This window comes from Cebus imitator, unplaced genomic scaffold, assembly GCF_001604975.1.
Source record: "Cebus imitator isolate Cc_AM_T3 unplaced genomic scaffold, Cebus_imitator-1.0 Scaffold28, whole genome shotgun sequence".
NCBI lineage: Eukaryota > Metazoa > Chordata > Mammalia > Primates > Cebidae > Cebus > Cebus imitator.
The window spans coordinates 11,237,387-11,255,233 of NW_016107343.1; the positions used below are offsets into that span (position 1 = coordinate 11,237,387).

The following is a 17,847-nucleotide window of genomic DNA, read 5'->3' on the forward strand; positions in this document are numbered from 1 at the left end:
TTTTTTTTGAGACAGAGTCTTGCTCTGTTGCCCGGCTGGAGCACAGTGGCACAGTCTCAGCTCACTGCAACCTCTGCCTCCTGGGTTCAAGCAATTCTTCCGCCTCAGCTCCCAAGTAGCTGGGATTACAGGCACATGCCAAACACCTGGCTAATTTTTGTATTTTTAATAGAGACGGAGTTTCACCATGTTGGCCAGGATGGTCTTGATCTCTTGACCTCGTGAACCACCTGCCTCGGCCTCCCAAAGTGCTAGAATTACAGGTGTGAGCCACTGTGCCCTGCCGATAACTTAATTTTTTTATGTCTCTCTCTCCCCACTAGACTCTGAGCTCCTTGAGGACAGGGATTGTGTGTTTTGTTTCTTAATTCACAGAAAACCTAGCACTCAGCATTTTGCTTGGCAGATGATAGATGCTCAATAAATATTTGGTTAATGAACAAATAGGAGAGGGTAACTGCAGCTGCACCCTTAAAGGTAGCAATTGAAAGGCAGGTGAACAGTGAGAGGAAGAAGCACACTCTAGTCATATTTCAGGTGCTAGAATGGACATGACATAGTTCCTAATTAAATGGGAGATGGAAGAGAGGAGGCTAGGGCGAATCGTTGGTTTCTGACTGGGTGACTTGGTAGCTAGTGGTGTTATTTATTGAGATAGATGCAGGAGATCAGAGTTGGGAGGAGACAGTGGGACAGTGGGACGGTGGGACAGTGGGACAGTGGGACAGTGAGTTTCATGTATTCGTCCTGGCTCTGAATTGCCTGTGAGTCATCTAGGTGAAGCTGTTCAGGAACAATGGGAAATTTGTGTCTGAGGTTAGGGAGTGGTCCTGGTTGAGCATCCCAGATCTGAAAATCTGAAATAGAAATGCTTCCAAGCCTGAAACTTACTGAGTGCCAACATGCCGCTCAAAGGAAATGGTCATCAGAGCATTTCAGACTTCAGATTTGACTATGTATTCTGCAAATATTCCAAAATCCAAAAAAATCAGATGCCCCATCACAGCAGTTGAGAGGCAGAGGCTCTCCTTATAGGGTCTTAAAACTGAGAGCCTTTTTCATGGGGGAGCCTGGACTTCTGGATTTTGTGAAGAAACTGAAAAAAATTGACAGACCAGCACAGAATTACCAGTTATTTATTTTACCTATGAAAGCTAGCAACTAAAAAATATAGAATTACTCACCACTGTGTATATTTAAAGAATATTTAAACACAAAATTAAAAGGTCGTGCTGTGAATATATTCAAACTTTTTTTTTTTTTTGGAGACAGAGTCTTGCTCTGTCTCCCAGCCTGGAGTGCAGTGGTGTGATCTTGGTTCACTGCAACCTCCACCTCCTGGGCTCCAGCAGTCCTCCTGCCCCAGCCTCCTGTGTAGCTGGGACCACAGGTGTGCACCACCACACCCAGCCAATTTTTGTATTTTTAGTAGAGAAGGGGGTTTCACCATGTTGCCCAGGCTAGTATCAAACTCCTGAGCTCAAGCAATCTGCCTATCTTGGCCTTCCAGAGTGCCAGGATTACAGGTGTGAGCCCCTGTGCCCAGCCGATATATTTAACCTTTCAATGTTTACCGCATTGTCCTGATTTTTCTCAATTCATTACCAGTCCATGTAAAAACCCTATCATGGTACATGCCAGCACACAAATGCTCCTGGATTATCAAAGCTAGCTAGTGGCTTAGTGCATGGAAGAGCATTTGCCGAATAGTGCTGGTCACAAGATGGATGGAAGCTGAACTCCTTGGTTTCCTCATGATATGTCAGTCTCACGTCTGTTGTGCTGGTGGGAGAAGGTAGTGGATATCTGTTCCTGAAACAACTTAAAGCTTCCCCCTCCCCAATCTTAGGGCACTGTTGAAAAAAATGTCCTGATGACTGGAAACGAAACTCTAAAATCAAACTCATTAGATGTAGTCTGCTCCATCCAAGTAAACCTGTATTTATTGGCAGTGATAGTAGCAATATGTTCCAAAGGCACTATTTCTGGACACCTGTCATGCCAATAGGAAGCTCTTGTCTCCATAAAGGATGATGACAAATATTGGATCCTTTTTCTGGCTCTTTTGTGTTAAGACCAGACTAATCAAGAAATATCACGGACAGACTTAATGTAAATCAGTTGAGACTATTCACCATTACTTGTCTGTTGATTTAAAAAAATGGTATAATGATTACAAACCTATATTCGTTTTGGAAAACAGAGATAATATGTCCTTCTGATTAGATATGCCTCTCTTAGAGATTTATTGCCTTATATTTTAAGTTAGTATTATTTAATATAGCTTAATGCCCATCTTTCATCTTCCTTGTTGGATTATTAACTTGTAGAGATCAAGGAGAACTCAGAATCTAACTTTGAAATATCATCATGATTTGCTTGGGTCATGAACATATTAGACGCTCCATAAGTATAGTTCTTTTTTTGAGATAGTCTAGCTCTGTCGCCCAGGCTGGAGAGCCATGGCGCCATCTTGGCTCACTGCAACCTCCACCTTCTGGGCTCAAGCAATTCTCCTGCAACAGCCTCCTGAATAGCTGGGATTACGGAAGCCCACCACCACGCCCGACTAATTTCTGTATTTTTAGTAGAGACGGGGTTTCACCATGTTGGCCACGCTGGTTTCAAACTCCTGAACTCAGATGATCCAGCCGTCTCAGCCTCCCAAAGTACTGGGATTACAGGCATGAGCCACTGGGCCCAGCCATAAGTACAGTTCTTGTTGAAATAATAAACAGCTGATTGATCCAACAGAAAGAGCATAAAACAATGCAAAAATATTCCCGACAAAATAGGAAAAATTGGAAAGTTTGCTGACATAAAGGAGAAAAAGTAGATTAGGAGCAGGACGTAGAGCCTGTGGTTCCTGTAGTATATAGTGGTGGTTCTGTGCACACAGGTTGGGAATAATCATAGCAGTGGTGAAAATGTACTAAGCACTCACTTGGTCTTAGTGTCATCCGCTCCTCATAGCAACCTGATGGGTGGTTGTCATCCTCACCTTTCTAATGGATGAAGGAGCTGAGGCGTAGAGAAATGAAATAAGTTGCTCAAGGTCACATAGCTGTTAAGTATAGATTTGAACTCAAGGCTAATTCTAGAATCATGATGCCAAACCACAAAACACACCACTGGGGGTGTCCGTCCCAGCTCAGTGAAGAATGCGGTTTTTCTGCATTTGTCCTATCATCGAGCAATTTCTCTGCCAACAATAGATTCTTATGGTGTCCTTGACCAGGCGACTTTCGCTTTTAAAATGAGTTAACGCTCAATTCATCCGTATTTTAAAAAATGGTAATGCTGATATATAATTTAGTGGAAGAAGGAGAAATCCCCATTTGGTGGGAGGAAAACTGGAAGCAGCTGGCTTAGGTGTATGGGTGCCTCCTCCCAAGGAGAACCTGAATTTATAAGCACCCTCCTGGGTCCCTAACACCATCAGTCACCCTGAATTTCTCCTGGGGATAAACCAGGAGGAGCCACGGGTGTAATTAGAAATCTGCCTCCTTTCTTCCATCTGGCAAGAGAAAAGTTTTCTTTTGTTATGCGTGTAATTAGGATGATGAGTGACTTCAGGCAGCAGCCCCTCTCCTGGTTGTGAGGTTTCTCTGAGGTGTGTGCATCTTTCTGACAGCAGGGCTTTTATCTCCTTGAGGCCACCCTTCTGAGCACCAGCAGAAGGGATCTCATGATCCAGGACTCAGGGATGAGTAAGCATGCAGAGAAACCAATACTAGTCAGGCAGTCAAGCATTCAGGAAGCGGGAGGATGATTTTGGAGGTGAAGGGGAAAGTGGGATAGTGTGGGGAGTCCTCTAGGGATTTCCATTGCCAGAAAGAGCTCTTGTCTCCTCCTCAAGACAAGCTCTCCTTGAAGAAGGGTTATCAATGGCTGCTTAAACAGGGGGAAGAGAGAGAGCTTAGATGGGTGTTGTACTGAGTTGAGTGAGGCAGGTGATCCCAAGGTATGGGCGGGCTAAAGAGTTTCCTTACCGAGAGCTGCATGAGGGGGCTCGTGATTCTAGGCATGGTGTTTTACCTTGTACATTTTCCTCTTTTAACCAATTACCACCTTACAGAGCGGTTAGCAGTGGCAGTACTTGTAGGAAGAGAACTAGACTTGGCTGAGCCTGTGTGTCTTGTGTGAAATGTGGTTTAGCATCTCGCTGGGCTGCTGTGAGAGTCGCCGGGCATGAGGTCTGTGCAAGCACTCTAGATTCTAGAGTGATCCAAGGATCAGAACCATCCACAGAAGCCCTGTCTGCTTAGTCTTGCTTCCTCCCTTTCCTAGGGGCAGGACAAAGCTGAGTGTAGTTTTGGCTTTGATATTGCTCCTTCTGTTTATTGACTGAAGGAATATTCTAGATTAGCAGATTGTGAAGGAGGGGCAAAGAAGCCTGAGGGGAGGTGATTCTGTTCATTTTATTTTTAAATTCCATTGTCTTCAGTAAATCCAGGAGGTCGAGGTCATAGAGGCAGAAGGAAGCATTCTTCAAGCAAACAGCCCTGCTTTGCTGTGCCCACAAGCCTGCCACCCTTTGCCAGCCCTCTGGCAGGGTGCCTGCTCTGTATAGCACTGTTTCACCCAGACAGTGGGCCTGGAGGGCAGAGGTATGCATAAGGGTACCACGGATGGGAAGGGAGGGGCTGGCTTTGGAGGTTCCAAGCTGGGACTGACACAGATGAACAGACTAGAAGGTGAGGCCAATGCCTGCAGCCCACACTATCACCCCAGAGCCAGTGACTAATAGTGGCAGAGGGTGGAGAGAGGAGAGGGAGAGGACAGGGAAGTGGTGGGGAGCACCTGATCAGGGTGCAGCCCTGGCCATCTGCTGGTCAGCTCACGAAAGCTCTCTATTGAGTGCAGTTTGGAAGCGGATTTTGGCCAAAGGACTAGAACGAGGCTCGTTGTGGAAATGGAGTGTTTCGGAGGCTGCTCCGCCCCCGCTGCTCCTCTCTCACTTGCTTCCTGACCTCCAAAATGCTCCTTAAATATAACACTCTCAACGCCTGATGACTCCCCTGCCTGAGCTTGGAGGTTTGATTCCCCAACGTGTGACTGCAGCACTGCTCTGCCCCAGATTTCCCATCAACTAGAGGCATGCAGCTATGCCCCGGTACTGCAGCGCTGCTCTGCTCCTGTTCCTGGAGCAAAGTTGGGGGGTGGGGGGTCGAGGGAGAGCAGCACAGGATCCAAGAACTTGAGCTAGAAGGATAGCCTCAGGGATCCTGTCATTTATTTTCCGCTCCAGAGGCTTGGAGTGACTTACCCAAGGTCATGAGGAAGCATGGAATTCTGGTGGGGGAAAGAGCTCCAGATGAGGAGGTGGGAGGCAGGAGGGCTGAATTCTCCCTTGACTTCTGCCATTCATTGGCAGAGATACGACCTAAGATCACGGCATTTGAGTTCACAGATTCCAGGTTTCCCTTGGCCAGGTGGCCCTGGGTCTGCAGGCAAGGTCAACAGCAGCATGCTGTGGTGGCCTGTTCCCATTCTAGTCCCCATCTACGGATGAGGCAAGAAACACCAATGAGGTTTTTGTTGGATTAGAAAAGGAACAGTACCAGAGTAGGTGAGGAGATTTTAAGACTCATAGGAGACCAAGAGAAAGTCAAAGCAGCTGAAATCAAAAGGAAAAAGTTGAACTGTTTCCAGCCTCCATTCTAAACACAGTAACGTTCGGAAGAAATCGTGGTAACAAGAGGCTTGGAGCAATACAAATCAAACCAACTTCATGTTCATTAAATTAGTGAACTTCCAAAAGCCAATTTTTGTGAATGTATATTGTGAAAATGCAGATAACACAAAACATTGTCTAGACGCCTGTGCCCTGCCCTTTTTTTTTTTTTTAACCAAGCATGCTTATAAAAACCCAAAAGGGATTGGTGTACAGTTGTTTTTTAATTACTCTGTTTATTTTTAAATTGTTTGCATTGAATAATTAGCTGATACAAAATAATATGTAGGCGGAGCATGATGGCTCACGCTGTAATCCCAGCACTTTGGGAGACCAAAGCGGGCAGACTGTTTGAGCCTAGGTGTTCAAGAACAGCCTGGGCAACACAGTGAAACCTCGTCTCTCCAAAAAATAAAAATAAATTCTTCGGGCATGGTGGTGCATGTCTGCAATCCCAGCTACTCAGGAAGCTGAGGTGGGAGGGCCACTGGAGCCCAGGAGATCATCAAGCCACTGTACTCCAGCCTGGGCAACAGAGTAAGACCTTGCCTCAAAAAAGAAAGAAAGAAAGAAAGAAGAGAGAGAGAGAAGAAAGAAAGAAAGAGAGAGAAGGAGGGAGGGAGGGAGGGAAGGAAGGAAGGAAGGAAGGAAGGAAGGAAGGAAGGAAGGAAAAGAAAAAGAACCCAAATAATATTTATCAAATTATAAAATATGTGTATAAAGAAGAAATGACAGTTGCAGGAGCACCTCTCACCCGTTCTGCTCCACTGCATGTAACTGATTATACATTTTCAGTGCTGTGTATTGCTCCAACTTAAGAAAATAACACAAGGCATTTATTCTTTCTGTTGATAGATGTTTGTCTCGGGGGTTTTTATTTTGTTTTTTTGCTATTACATGGAATGCCATTTAAAGTTTCATGTGCATCCCTCTGAATGTAAGTTGCTTCCATTATTGAAGTAGAACTGTTAGGTGTTAGAGGATGCAATCATCCAAATTTATTACATAATAACACATAATTTTCTTAGGGAGCTGAACCAGGATACACCCACTAGCTCCTTTCCAACACTTGGTATTATTTGACTTTTTAATTTTTGTCAGTGGGATGAGTATGTGATGGCATCTCACCAGAGTTCCAATTTATATTTTCCTGAGTACTAACGAATTGAGCCCCTTTTTATATGTTTATTGCTTTCTCTTTTGAAAATGCTTACTCAAATCATGTGTCTATTTTTTGAATTACCTTTCTTTTTCTCACTGGTTTGCAGGAATTTTTAATTAATTCTGTGTCCAACTCCTTCCTCAATCAATATATGTTGCAAATATTTTCTCTCAGAAAAGTCTTGTCTTTTCTCTCTATGATCTCCTTGGATAATCAGAAGTTTTTAACTTCACTGTGGCTGAATCTATCATTTTTTTCTTTTGTGGGCATTGTTTTCAGGTCAATTGTTTAGGAAACTCTCAAGGCACACAGTCAGTGGAGGAGTCAGTTTGTGATTATGATTTATCAGGAGAGATTGTTCTTCTTCCTTTGTTCAACATCAAGGTTTAGGACAGGCAGTGTTCCTTTTAGTTCCTGGGCAGCATTTGTGAATTTCTTTCAAGTTTATCCTTACAGTAAGACTGTAGTCCACTGGGACCCACTTTATGAGGCAGTCTCCTCTTAATTCTCTCACCATTAGTGGGCTTTGGGAATTATCTCTAGTGTGCTCTGGGACGCCATGAAAACTGAAGCCCAGTTTCACTATTTTCAGCTATCGCTAAATTTTTGACCTTTAAATATTTCTTACTTTTTTGATAGCTCATCATGCACTTTAAAATACTTTTGTTTTCTGCTTTATCTGTGAATATGCCATATTGCCAGACATGGAAGTCTTTGCAATCTAGTTTCCTCTAAACAATTCTTATCCTTCCTGAAATGCAAATATCAGGGAGCAACCAGATTGCAGGGAGTCAGGCAGAAGCAGGAGAATCAGTGTGTTCATTCCTAGCGATTGTGTCAGTGCTCACGATTGGCTGGCCATGAACTTTTCAAACCGTGGAGACTGCTGTCTCTGAGAAGATAAAGAGGAACGTTAGATGAGCTTCCATCTCACTTGGTCTTAGTCTTTACCTCAGAAAGCACTTTCATGTCTTTTCAAAGTTATGTTTGGATCACCTTTTGAGATTTTCTTCTTCTTTGTTTGTTTGAGACAGAGTCTCGCTTTGTCGCCCAGGCTGGATTGCAGTGGTGGGATCTGGGTTTACTGTAACCTCTGCTTCCCGGGTTCCAGCAATTCTCCTGCCTCAGCCTCTCAAGTCTCTGGGATTACAAGTATGCGCCACCACGCCCAGCTAATTCTGCATTTTTAGTAGAGATGGGATTTTACCATGTTGGCCAGGCTGGTCTCGAACTCCTAACCTCAGGTGATCCGCCCATCTCAGCCTCCCAAAGTGCTAGAATTACAGGTGTGACCCACCATTCCTGGCCAAGATTTCCTTTATAGACCATAAAAAATGAAACCTGTCTCCAGGTCCCTGTGAAAAGCTCTGTTTCAGAACCAAGAGCAAGCCAAGGGGAATTCAAGGCAGATGATGATCACTCAACCCACTGGGCTCTCCTGTTCATCCTTCCCTTTAGGGTTCCTCACAACACACACAGACACTCAAGCCAGCCAACTCATCAGTAATAGAAGAGATTTAGTCTTGATGTAGTCTCTTTTTTGCTTGTTGCCTGGATTCTTTTTCTCCTGGGAGCATGTAAGCTTTCATAAACCAGCTTGTCTGATAGAGAAGGAGATTTTTTATAAACATACATAGCGATTAAGAGAATAGGTTTTTGAGCTGGGCATTAATGCATTCAAATCCCAGACTTGCAATTTGCTAGCTGTTTGACATTAGGCAAATCAAGACACTACAGTTATGCTGGGCGCAGTGGCTCACACCTGTAGTCCCAGTACTTTGGGAGGTTGAGGTGGATGGATTTCCTGAGGTCAGGAGTTCCAGACCAGCCTGGCCAACGTGGAGAAACCCCGCCTGTATACTAAAAATACAAAAAATAACCGGGCATTGTGATGCACGCTTGGAATCCCAGCTACTTGGGAGACTGAGGCAGGAGAATTGCTTGAACCTGGGCGGTGGAGGTTGCAGTGAGCTGAGATAGTACCACTGTACTCCAGCCTGGGAGACAGAGTGAGACTCTGTCTCAAAATAAATAAATAAATAAATAAATAAGACACTACAATTACTCTTCAGTGGCATTATCCGAAAAATCATGAGGCGCTGCCTTATAAATTGGATGTAAGGATTAAGTAAGATAATACATGCAAAATGCTTAGCTTGATGCCTGACATAACTAGCCCTCAATATACTCTTATTAATAGTTGAGAAGGAGTTGACTTTTTGGATTTTTGTTTGTGGAGTTAAGAAGAAAACCAGCTAGAGCAAAAGCCAAAAATTTTTAGTTACAGTAATGTGTTTTTAATATAATACTTGGAAATCTTTGATCCAGGTTTTATGTAGGACTTGTGATCAGAGCAGTTGATGGACCAGGATAAGAATGCAGTACTCATGTGTACCTGGAGTACTCTCAGTGACATTTGCCTCGGGGCTGGATCACATGACCTGGTATTTCCATTGAATGAATTATCTAGGTCATAAAGGACAACTCTTTGTACTTCTGGAATCTGTTGATCCCTTCACTATCTGTGCAGAAAGTATGGCCTGGGTACAGCCTCCAGGAGCTTTAAAAACATAATTTTGGATGTGTTCAGAAGTCCTGGCAGCATTTGAGGGTTGTCTGGCATGGAGCTATGGACAGATAAATTCCACAGCAAAGGGCTGCTTCGAGAACACCTCTCTGAAAGCTCAGTATACCTTATTCTTTTCTTTCTTTCATTTTTTACTGCTGGAATCAGGTCACAAAAGCTTATTATACCTTAAAAAGTATTTCTTCTGGACCATGTGGACACTGGGAAGATACCGTGGTGTTTTCGTTTGGTTTGAGTAAGGTCACTTAAACACTTGCATATAGTACCCCTACAATACACAAGCTCTCCTCGCCAGTGGGGATATAGAGCTAGCTGAATGACACACAGTCCTTGTCTTCATGTGCTTAGCAGATAATAAGTCATTACAAGTATGGCAACTGTTACCAACCAGGGTCTGCATTCCAGTTTTTCTTTATTTTATTTTATTTTATTTTTTGTTTGAGACAGAGTCTCGCTCTGTCACCCAGGCTGGATTACAGTGGTAGGATCTGGGCTCACTGCAACCTCTGTCTCTTGGGTTCAAGCAAGTTTCCTGTCTCTGCCTCCCAAGTAACTGGCATTACAGGCACGTGCCACCATGCCCGGCTAAATTTTGTACTTTTAGTAAAGATGGGGTTTCACCATGTTGGCCAGGCTGCTCTCGAACTCCCGACCTCAAGTGATCCGCCATCATGCCTGGTCAAAACAGAAATGATCAGTTTTTCTCACTTTCGAGGGTCAAGTAGAGATGATGTCCATACAACAGGAGGATGTCTGCAGATTGTTTTAGGGGCAAATTTCAGGGTGAAGGCTTATTATGGTTCAATTGCTTTGGGGCAAGTTTCTGGGTAAAGCCTTATTATCATGGTTCAGTTGAAGGTTGCTATTTCATAATTAATCTCTTTGTTCGTTGTCACCCATCCGCATTACTGACCCAGATGGTAATTTAGGGAAAGACAGAAAGGAATCATACAGCCAGGGAAGTTGTTGGTGCTGGAACTCCCAGATGCCAGCCTGGAGGATCTGATTTAGGAGGAGCCGCTTCCCCCTTCTCAGTGAATTGTTATGTTCCAGCTAAAGTTGAAAATGCCGGTCCTGCTTCACTGGGTGCTGTGGCTGCTTTGCATCTTCTTGGACCCAGGATTGGTGATCATGTTGCTTAAATCCTAAACCAGGCCTTTGTAATCACCTTAAAAAGATCCCTGGACCCCAGTGACCATGTGCTGCCCTGCCACCAGAAGTTGCTGCCTCACCGTGCGCCCCAGAAGTCACGGCAATTTCCCCAGCAGGCAGAGAGAAATATGCATTCCGTGTGCAGCACACTGCCTGGGAGCACGCAGCCCTGCTCGCCCCGCCTCGCTGGGGAGAGGGTGAGGATTCTATTTAAGGTGGTCTTGTGTGCCTAGATGTGCCAGGCACTCACCATGGGCGTCTGAGGTCTGCTAACTTTAGGATTCCGGAGGTGTGCGGAGGACCTGGGGTCCAGCTCCCCTCCCCCACAGGGGTGCGCCGTTTTAACCCCTGGGTGGATGCTGATAGAAGTGCTCACCTTCAGATATTTCTGCCTCCTCCTCTTCCTTCCTGGTACCAATTCCTCACGCACCCTCTCCCTGATATTCTGTCCCATCCTGGGACTAAACATGTGCTGTGTCTTTAAATGGGCGGAAGTGGCTGGCAGTGCTTTGCTTGGGTACTGCATTGATTAGGAGATTATATGGAGCTGCGGGAGCTGCTGCCTGGGGGAAGAGAGGTGCAGGTTCTGCTAGGTTTGTGCTCTCCTCCCAGACTCTCCTTGGCTTCCTTCCCCAAGGCGGTTCGGAGCTGGTATGAGGTGAGGGTGGGGGGCAGCCGGCCAGCCTGGCTGTTGACGGCAACTCCAGGGCTTGTTTCTCGCAGCCTTGCCAGCATTACCCATCCTCATCAGAAACTGGCAGCGGCAGCCACAGCTCAGGCAGGCGGCTCCAGCCCCAGGCTGGATTTGCAGAATCTGTCCTTCACCTCCAAGCCCAGCTTTCAGTTGGGAGACGGGGAAGTAGGGGCAGTGGCAGCGGTTCTTCTGGCTCTTTCTCTCTTTCTCTTTCTGTGTTCAAGTCACATTACATGGGATTCTGTTCTTTTGGGACTTCGTCATCTTTTCCAATATGTCCTGGGACCTCCGGAGCTGTAATGGGGATGCTAAGGACACGGTCAGTGGATTATCGTGACTGTACTAATGAAAGGATTCAAGCTATCCTGGTAAGTAGAGGAGGGATAGGGCACCTTCCTCTTCTGCCTTTCTTCAGCCCTGTGCTGCCCCCAGCACCCTCAAGAGGTCTCCTTCATTGATGCCACCTCACTAGGCATCAAGGGGTTCAGATGTGGGGGCTAGGCACTTTAAAAGTTGGGGTACTCTCCCTGGCTTCCCCAGCTTCTGCACTGCTACAGTATTTTGCTTACCTTCTTCGAGGGCAGGGGTTTTGTGGAAGTTGGGGGGCAGTGGAAAGAATCAAACTGCAGCTAAAAGGTTCTCCAACTTTGAGTACGTGAGGAGTGGTGCCTACGGAGAGAACTTTATAATACAGAAACATCCCTTCCCTTTTGTAAGGTGTTGTGTGTCTGCATCAGGCTGGGGGTGCAGTGGTACCCCTCCTTACCCCTGACCAACACGTGATTTTGGGGCTGGGGGCCTTTCTCATGTCAGCTGCTTAAGGCAGGCAGTCCTTCGGGACATCCCTCTGAGGGCCAGGTTCCATCTTCTATGATGGCTGGTGTCCAAAGGCCAGCGGACCACCACCTACCCCAACATAAGCACTCACCTTGGGCCTTTGCAAGTGGCTCTTCCTGGCCTTAATATTGGGACATTAAAGGCATCTCTTGCTTGGGGTGTGGGAGTAGCTGTATTCTAGCTACGGAAGTAGTCAGAATATTTTTATCTTCCATTTAAAAAATAAAACCTTTACCTCTACTTTTTTTTTGACCCAATAAGGAGATTGCATTGGCAGGTGAATTGGCTTTTTATCTGGTGGAGAAACTGCAGATTTTCCTTGGAAAACTTTGCCATATCAGTAATCTGGGACCTCTGCAGGGCAGCATGTGCAGCTGCCTGAGGCCTCCTTCAGAGGTCGGATAAAGGCTCCTTGGACTGGGGAGGGAGCTTTCTCTCTCTGAAGAGGGTGGAGGGTGGGAGGAGGAGGGTGAGCTTTGGAGAGCACCCTGCAGGGATGAGTCCTGCCTTCATTGCGGTTGGCTGTCCAGGCATGGAGTGGGGTGGTGGCAGGTCACATCTCTGAGTGAAAGGCTGATTTTCAGAGTCAGGGATGAGTGTTGAGCGATTTAAAGCCTGGGGTCCTAACCTGGCTCTGGGCCACCTTTGGCCTTCCAGGCACCGCTGCTCTGGATTAAACCCTGACAGAATGTCTAGCCTAGCCTTCCTTCCTCTAGGGAAGAGGGCCCTTTAGTGGGTCTTGAAAAGGCACTTTGAAGAAGGCAAAGGGAGATGTTTATTTTCTGCAAGTGAAACTCTCACAAACTGCGAGGCCCTAAGAGGTGATGTACATCAGTTATCCCCCAGTTGGGAGTTTCTTTTCCTCAAGCTTTGCTATCCCTCTCTCTTGTGTTTAGTCCTTGCTTTCTTGGGGTCTGGTACCCCGTTCTTTCTGGGTGGTAAGCTGTTAGCAGAGTCTATTGTCACTGGGAATTCCAGGTCCAGACCAGCAGCTAAAGCTGTTCTTTATTCCTCAGTAGAGCCATGCTCAGTCTGTAGCTTGGATAAGGCCTCCGAGAAAAGCCCAGGTGTTGCAGGGACACCGGGCTCTTCATCAGAAACCTCTCAGCATCCCTCTGTGCCCCTGCTGTCAGCACACCCAGCTTGGGGCTGAGGGGTAGCTTGGCCGTCATTCAGGATGAGACATCACTTTAACAGAATGCTCTCAGCTCAGCCTGGTTTGGTCCTCAGAGACGTGCAGAGATGTTTGCCTTAAAAAATCTGCCTTGAGTATGTCTTGATGCATTTCAACAAGGAGAGCAGTGTTAATCTGGGAACTGTAATTGGGATAACCTTGTCTTGTTCAGCCAAATAAAATTTTATGAGGATGGAAAAACTTTGTCATTTATCTCTTCCTTGATACTGCTAGATCCTGTGAGCCATTGTCTCGTTAAGTACAGGTTCATTTTGGTCCAGGGGGCAAACCTTGTAGCTGTGGATGAAATGTGGCTCCCTTTGTCAGTATCCCAACTGGTACTCCCTACTGTCTGGTACTTGGGTACTAATTCTGGTACTCTGGTACTGGTACTCAGGGTATTCCCTACTCTTCCAACAAGGAGACTTGGTAGAAGCAAGATGACTAAATCTGTTGGCTACCTTGATAGCACTGTCTGCACATGGAAGAGAATGAATTTAATTAAAATTATAATGTTTGAATCATTTCTAGAAACAACTCTGGAATGGCTACTATGGCTTGATGATAAAAAAATAATGGTAAATACTGATAAGAACAATGGCAACTAACATTTGTTAAAACTGTGTGCCAGGTACCACAATAAACACTTTACATGTATCAACTCACATGGAGATCACAGTGTTATGATAAATATCCCATTTTGTGGATGGAGAAACAGACACAGTTTAAATGGCCTGCCTGAAGGTGTACAGATAGGAACCAGGCTTTGGGCTTGCAGCAGGGTAAGTTTCCACCATGATTCACCTGTCCTGGGTTATTCCTCTTCCCTAATAAAATTTCTGCTGTGTGTAATGTCATGCTAGACACTGGCTTTTTTTCATGTTCTGTTGTTTATTTGCCTTATATTCATTAGATCAGTTAGTTAGACTTTTAAAGGTATGCATAAATGTGTTATCTTGTTTGATTCTTACTATAAGCCCATAAAGCAGCTGGTGTCTCCATTTTAGAGGTAGGGAAACTGAGGTACAGAGTGGTTAAAGTGAGATTTGATTAAATTAATGCGACTGGTTTGTGGGGAAGTCAGGATACACTCTCAAGGTTGGACTGAGATTTCAGGGTGAGGACTAACTACCATGGCAACAGCAATGTGTGTCTGTCAGGCCTTCGTTCTCAGAGAGCAGACCCAGGGTCTGTCCATTCGTTTACTCATCCATCTCTTCGTTCTACAAATGTTGATCAAGCATTTTTGCAGCCCTGTTGTCTAGGTATTATGAAGTTAAAAAAAGGTAAAGGACACTGCTTTGGCCTTGTAGGGGCTGGTAGCCTCACAGATGGAAGGATGCTCCCTCACACCCCTAACATGTATGTACATGCAAGTCAGTAAGTACTTAAGGGACAGATAAGTGCAGTGAACAGCAGACACTCTAGAAATCCATTTCGGCTGGCATGGCAGAGATGTCTTCCTGGAGTAGTTGAAATGTGAGGGAGGTTCAGAGGCTGGACAATTAGGTAAGTAAAGGTTGTATTTTACGAAGCTATGCCTCATGGAGTTATGAGAGTATCCCTGAGGATGCTTTTGGATGAAGATGACCGTGTTATATGTCTATGATTGACAAGTGGCTGGACTTTGAGATCGAGATCTCCCCCCAACTCAACCTCTCCCCCAATAGGGTAGGAGCTTTAGGCTGTCTTGAAAGAGGATTCTATGATTCCTTCTACTGGTAACTTGGTGAGCAAGGTAAGGGTGGTGGAGGAGATTGAGAGGAGATGGCATTGACAAACAGATGGGGCTGTGGCCAAAGCTTCTGTAGGGCGTGTAGTGATTTGGAAGCCAAGAAATTGGGTTTTTAAAGAATAACTCACCAATCTTCTGCAGCTTCTACATGTTTTTTTTTTTTCTTTGTGACCCAAAGATATTCCTAATTCCTATAGAGCCTCAGAACCTCAAACACTAAAAAGGTCTCCAATTTTGTGGGTCTGTTCCCTCTCCAGATGGTTCTGGCCCCCATAGGACTAGGCAGGCTGTAGTGACATCTGTCTGAATTCTCTGTCCTGGTGTTCTGGTCCTCACATCTGCTGGGCTTGGTGGTGCAGTCTCCAAAGAGCCTGGGGGCTGTGACAGACCTTCAGGAAAGTCAGTGTGCTAGAAGAATTGGATTCTGGGGGGAAAAAAAGGTTGAGAGAAAGTATAGTTCTTGACAGAGCAGGTGAAGCATTTCTATGGCAAGGGCTTAGACCTCAGATGAGGGGAGTTTTGAGTTTCTCCGTGTTTGAGTGGGTGAGTGAGCAGTCTTGTTACTTTCACACTGTTTAGGAGGATGAGCACTGTGTGACAGAACCTAATCACGTTCTTCACAGGTAGCGGGGAGAGGCCTTTTTTTTTTTTTTTTTTTTTTTTTTTTTTTTCCCCCTTTTTTTTTTTTTTTTTTTTTTTTTTTTTTTTTTTTTTTTTTTTTTTTTTTTTTTTTTTGGTACTTCTCCACATTTCATGACCATTAACGATCAGCAGTATTTTATTTGATGCTAAATGTCAGTTGCCTAGTGCACCCTTTCTCTTCCATCTGTTGGCCAGTGGGGCTCTGTTCATTCTTCAGCTGTTGCCTGTTATCAATTTCTCCAGATCCTTCCTTTTTTCTTTCTTTCTTTGTTTCTGAGCCAGAGTTTCACTCTTGTCACCCAGGCTGGAGTGAAATGGCATGATCTCAGCTCACTGCAACCTCCTCGTCTGCCTCTGGGTTCAAGTGATTCTTCTGCCTCAGTCTCCCAAGTAACTGGGATTAACAGGCGTGCGCCACTATGCTCGGCTAATTTTTGTACTGAGACCAGGTTTCACCATATCGGTCAGGCTGGTCCCAAACTCCTGACCTCAGGTGATCCACCTGCCTTGGCCTCCCAAAGTGCTGGGATTACAGGCATGAGCCACCATGTCCAGCCTTGAAATTCTTTCTGTAAGAGGTGTGCTCCAGAGAAGGGAACCCTAGACACGGCTTCTACATACCTCCTGTAGAGCCAGGCTTCCCAGCTATGGAAACCTTTACCAGAAGGTGAGTTACGGTGAAGGCTGGGGTGACTTTATGGCTTGAGATTCTAGAGCGATGACTCGTGAATCAGAATCTTGTAAATCAACTTTTGGCCTACTGTGTGGCCTTGGTAGGTGACTTCTGTTTGCCTTGGGCGGTGGTTATGAAAGTGGGATTAAGTGACAGTGTTGGGTGGATTAGTCGGTCTCTCAGCTTCCTTTTTAGTAATGGTTTCGAAAAAGGCCACAGTCCTGATAGAGCAGGTTGCTTGTGATGTGGACTGTGTGTGCTCTTCTGTAGCCAGCAGGGGACACTGAAAATAAACATTCAGTTGAAAATATGAAATATTCATTTACAAACAGTGCACAGCAGGCACACCCTCCTGCGAACAGTGTGAGATTTACTTTATTATTTTATGGGATGGGAATTGGAGTTTTCCCATGGTCTGGTAAGTCCAGGGCACTGACTGCTGGTCACCTAGGCATTTAAATCTCTTGAGTGAGCAGGGCAGCTCAGGGAGAGGACAGAAACTTCTGACTCTACAGATTTCTTAAAAGGATAAGCATTTCTCACCTCTCATCCACGGTTCTACTTTGGGAAATTGTACCTGGCCTGAAATAAGCAGCAATAAAAGTTATTTGCTTTGCTGTGTTATTGTCATCATCATTGCTACTTTAAGAAGAAAGAAAGAACGTAATTTTGTAGCTGGCAGAGATTGTTGCAAATCAGATTCTGAGTACCTGAGTTCATTTATGCTGCTGACTCAAAGCTCTACCTCCTGGCCTTTCTGAGGCTTACTGTCATCAAATTTATTATTGCTGGAAGAGATGGCTTAGTGTTTCTAATGAGAGAACTTGAAGACACTTCTCATCTCATGCTGAATTCTTCAGAAGACTGGACATTTGTCTCCTAAATGAGTTATTAAGGTGAAAGGATGTGACAGACTAGATATTGCTGGATGTTTTTATTTATTCTTTTTTTTTTTTTTTTTGAGACAAAGTCTTGCTCTTGTCCCCCAGGCTGGAGTGCAATGGCGTGATCTCGGCTCACTGCAACCTCTGCCTCCCAGGTTCAAGCAATTCTCCTGCCTCAGCTTCCCGGGTAGCTGGGATTACAGGCGCCTGCCATCAAGCCCAGCTAATTTTTATATTTTTATTAGAGATAGGGTTTCACCATGTTGACCAGGCTGGTCTCAAACTCCTGACCTCAGGTGATCTCCCAGCCTCGGCCTCCCAAAGTGCTGGGATTACAGGTGTGAGCCACCTCGTGCGGCCTATTTATTCATTCTTAATGCTATTCTTTGGTTTGTGTTTGTAGAAAGATATTAAACTAAACTGGGTTATGCCATGATAATACCATTCCCTCCCCACTTCACCCCAACCAGCTTAACACATGCTAAATTTAGTTCTTGATCACTCCAAGTCCCCTCAGGCTCTGGAAAACTCTCCAGGGAGGCGATCCTGCATGTGGCAGGCAGCTCAGTGATCCAGGCTGTAGAATGTCATGGCCCTTCTACTGCAGCAGTCAGGATGGGGTGAGGAGGG

The 17,847-nt window shown here is 45.3% G+C and overlaps 1 protein-coding gene across 14 annotated transcripts in view; it reads left to right on the forward strand.

The window, feature by feature from the left end:
• The window catches only part of GRAMD1B (GRAM domain containing 1B), a 269,384-nt gene that overhangs the window by 160,081 nt on the left and 91,456 nt on the right, over positions 1–17,847 (forward strand). The window contains exon 1 of one of the 14 annotated variants that reach the window (XM_037736772.1): positions 11,011–11,640. The exons of 11 other annotated variants lie outside the window; for them this stretch is intronic. In XM_037736772.1, the coding sequence (XP_037592700.1) occupies positions 11,618–11,640 (23 nt within the window). In that variant the 5' untranslated portion in view covers positions 11,011–11,617. Of the gene's footprint in view, positions 1–11,010; positions 11,641–17,847 lie in introns of those variants that run through there. 2 more of the 14 variants (XM_017523583.2, XM_017523585.2) reach the window with 2 other exon arrangements.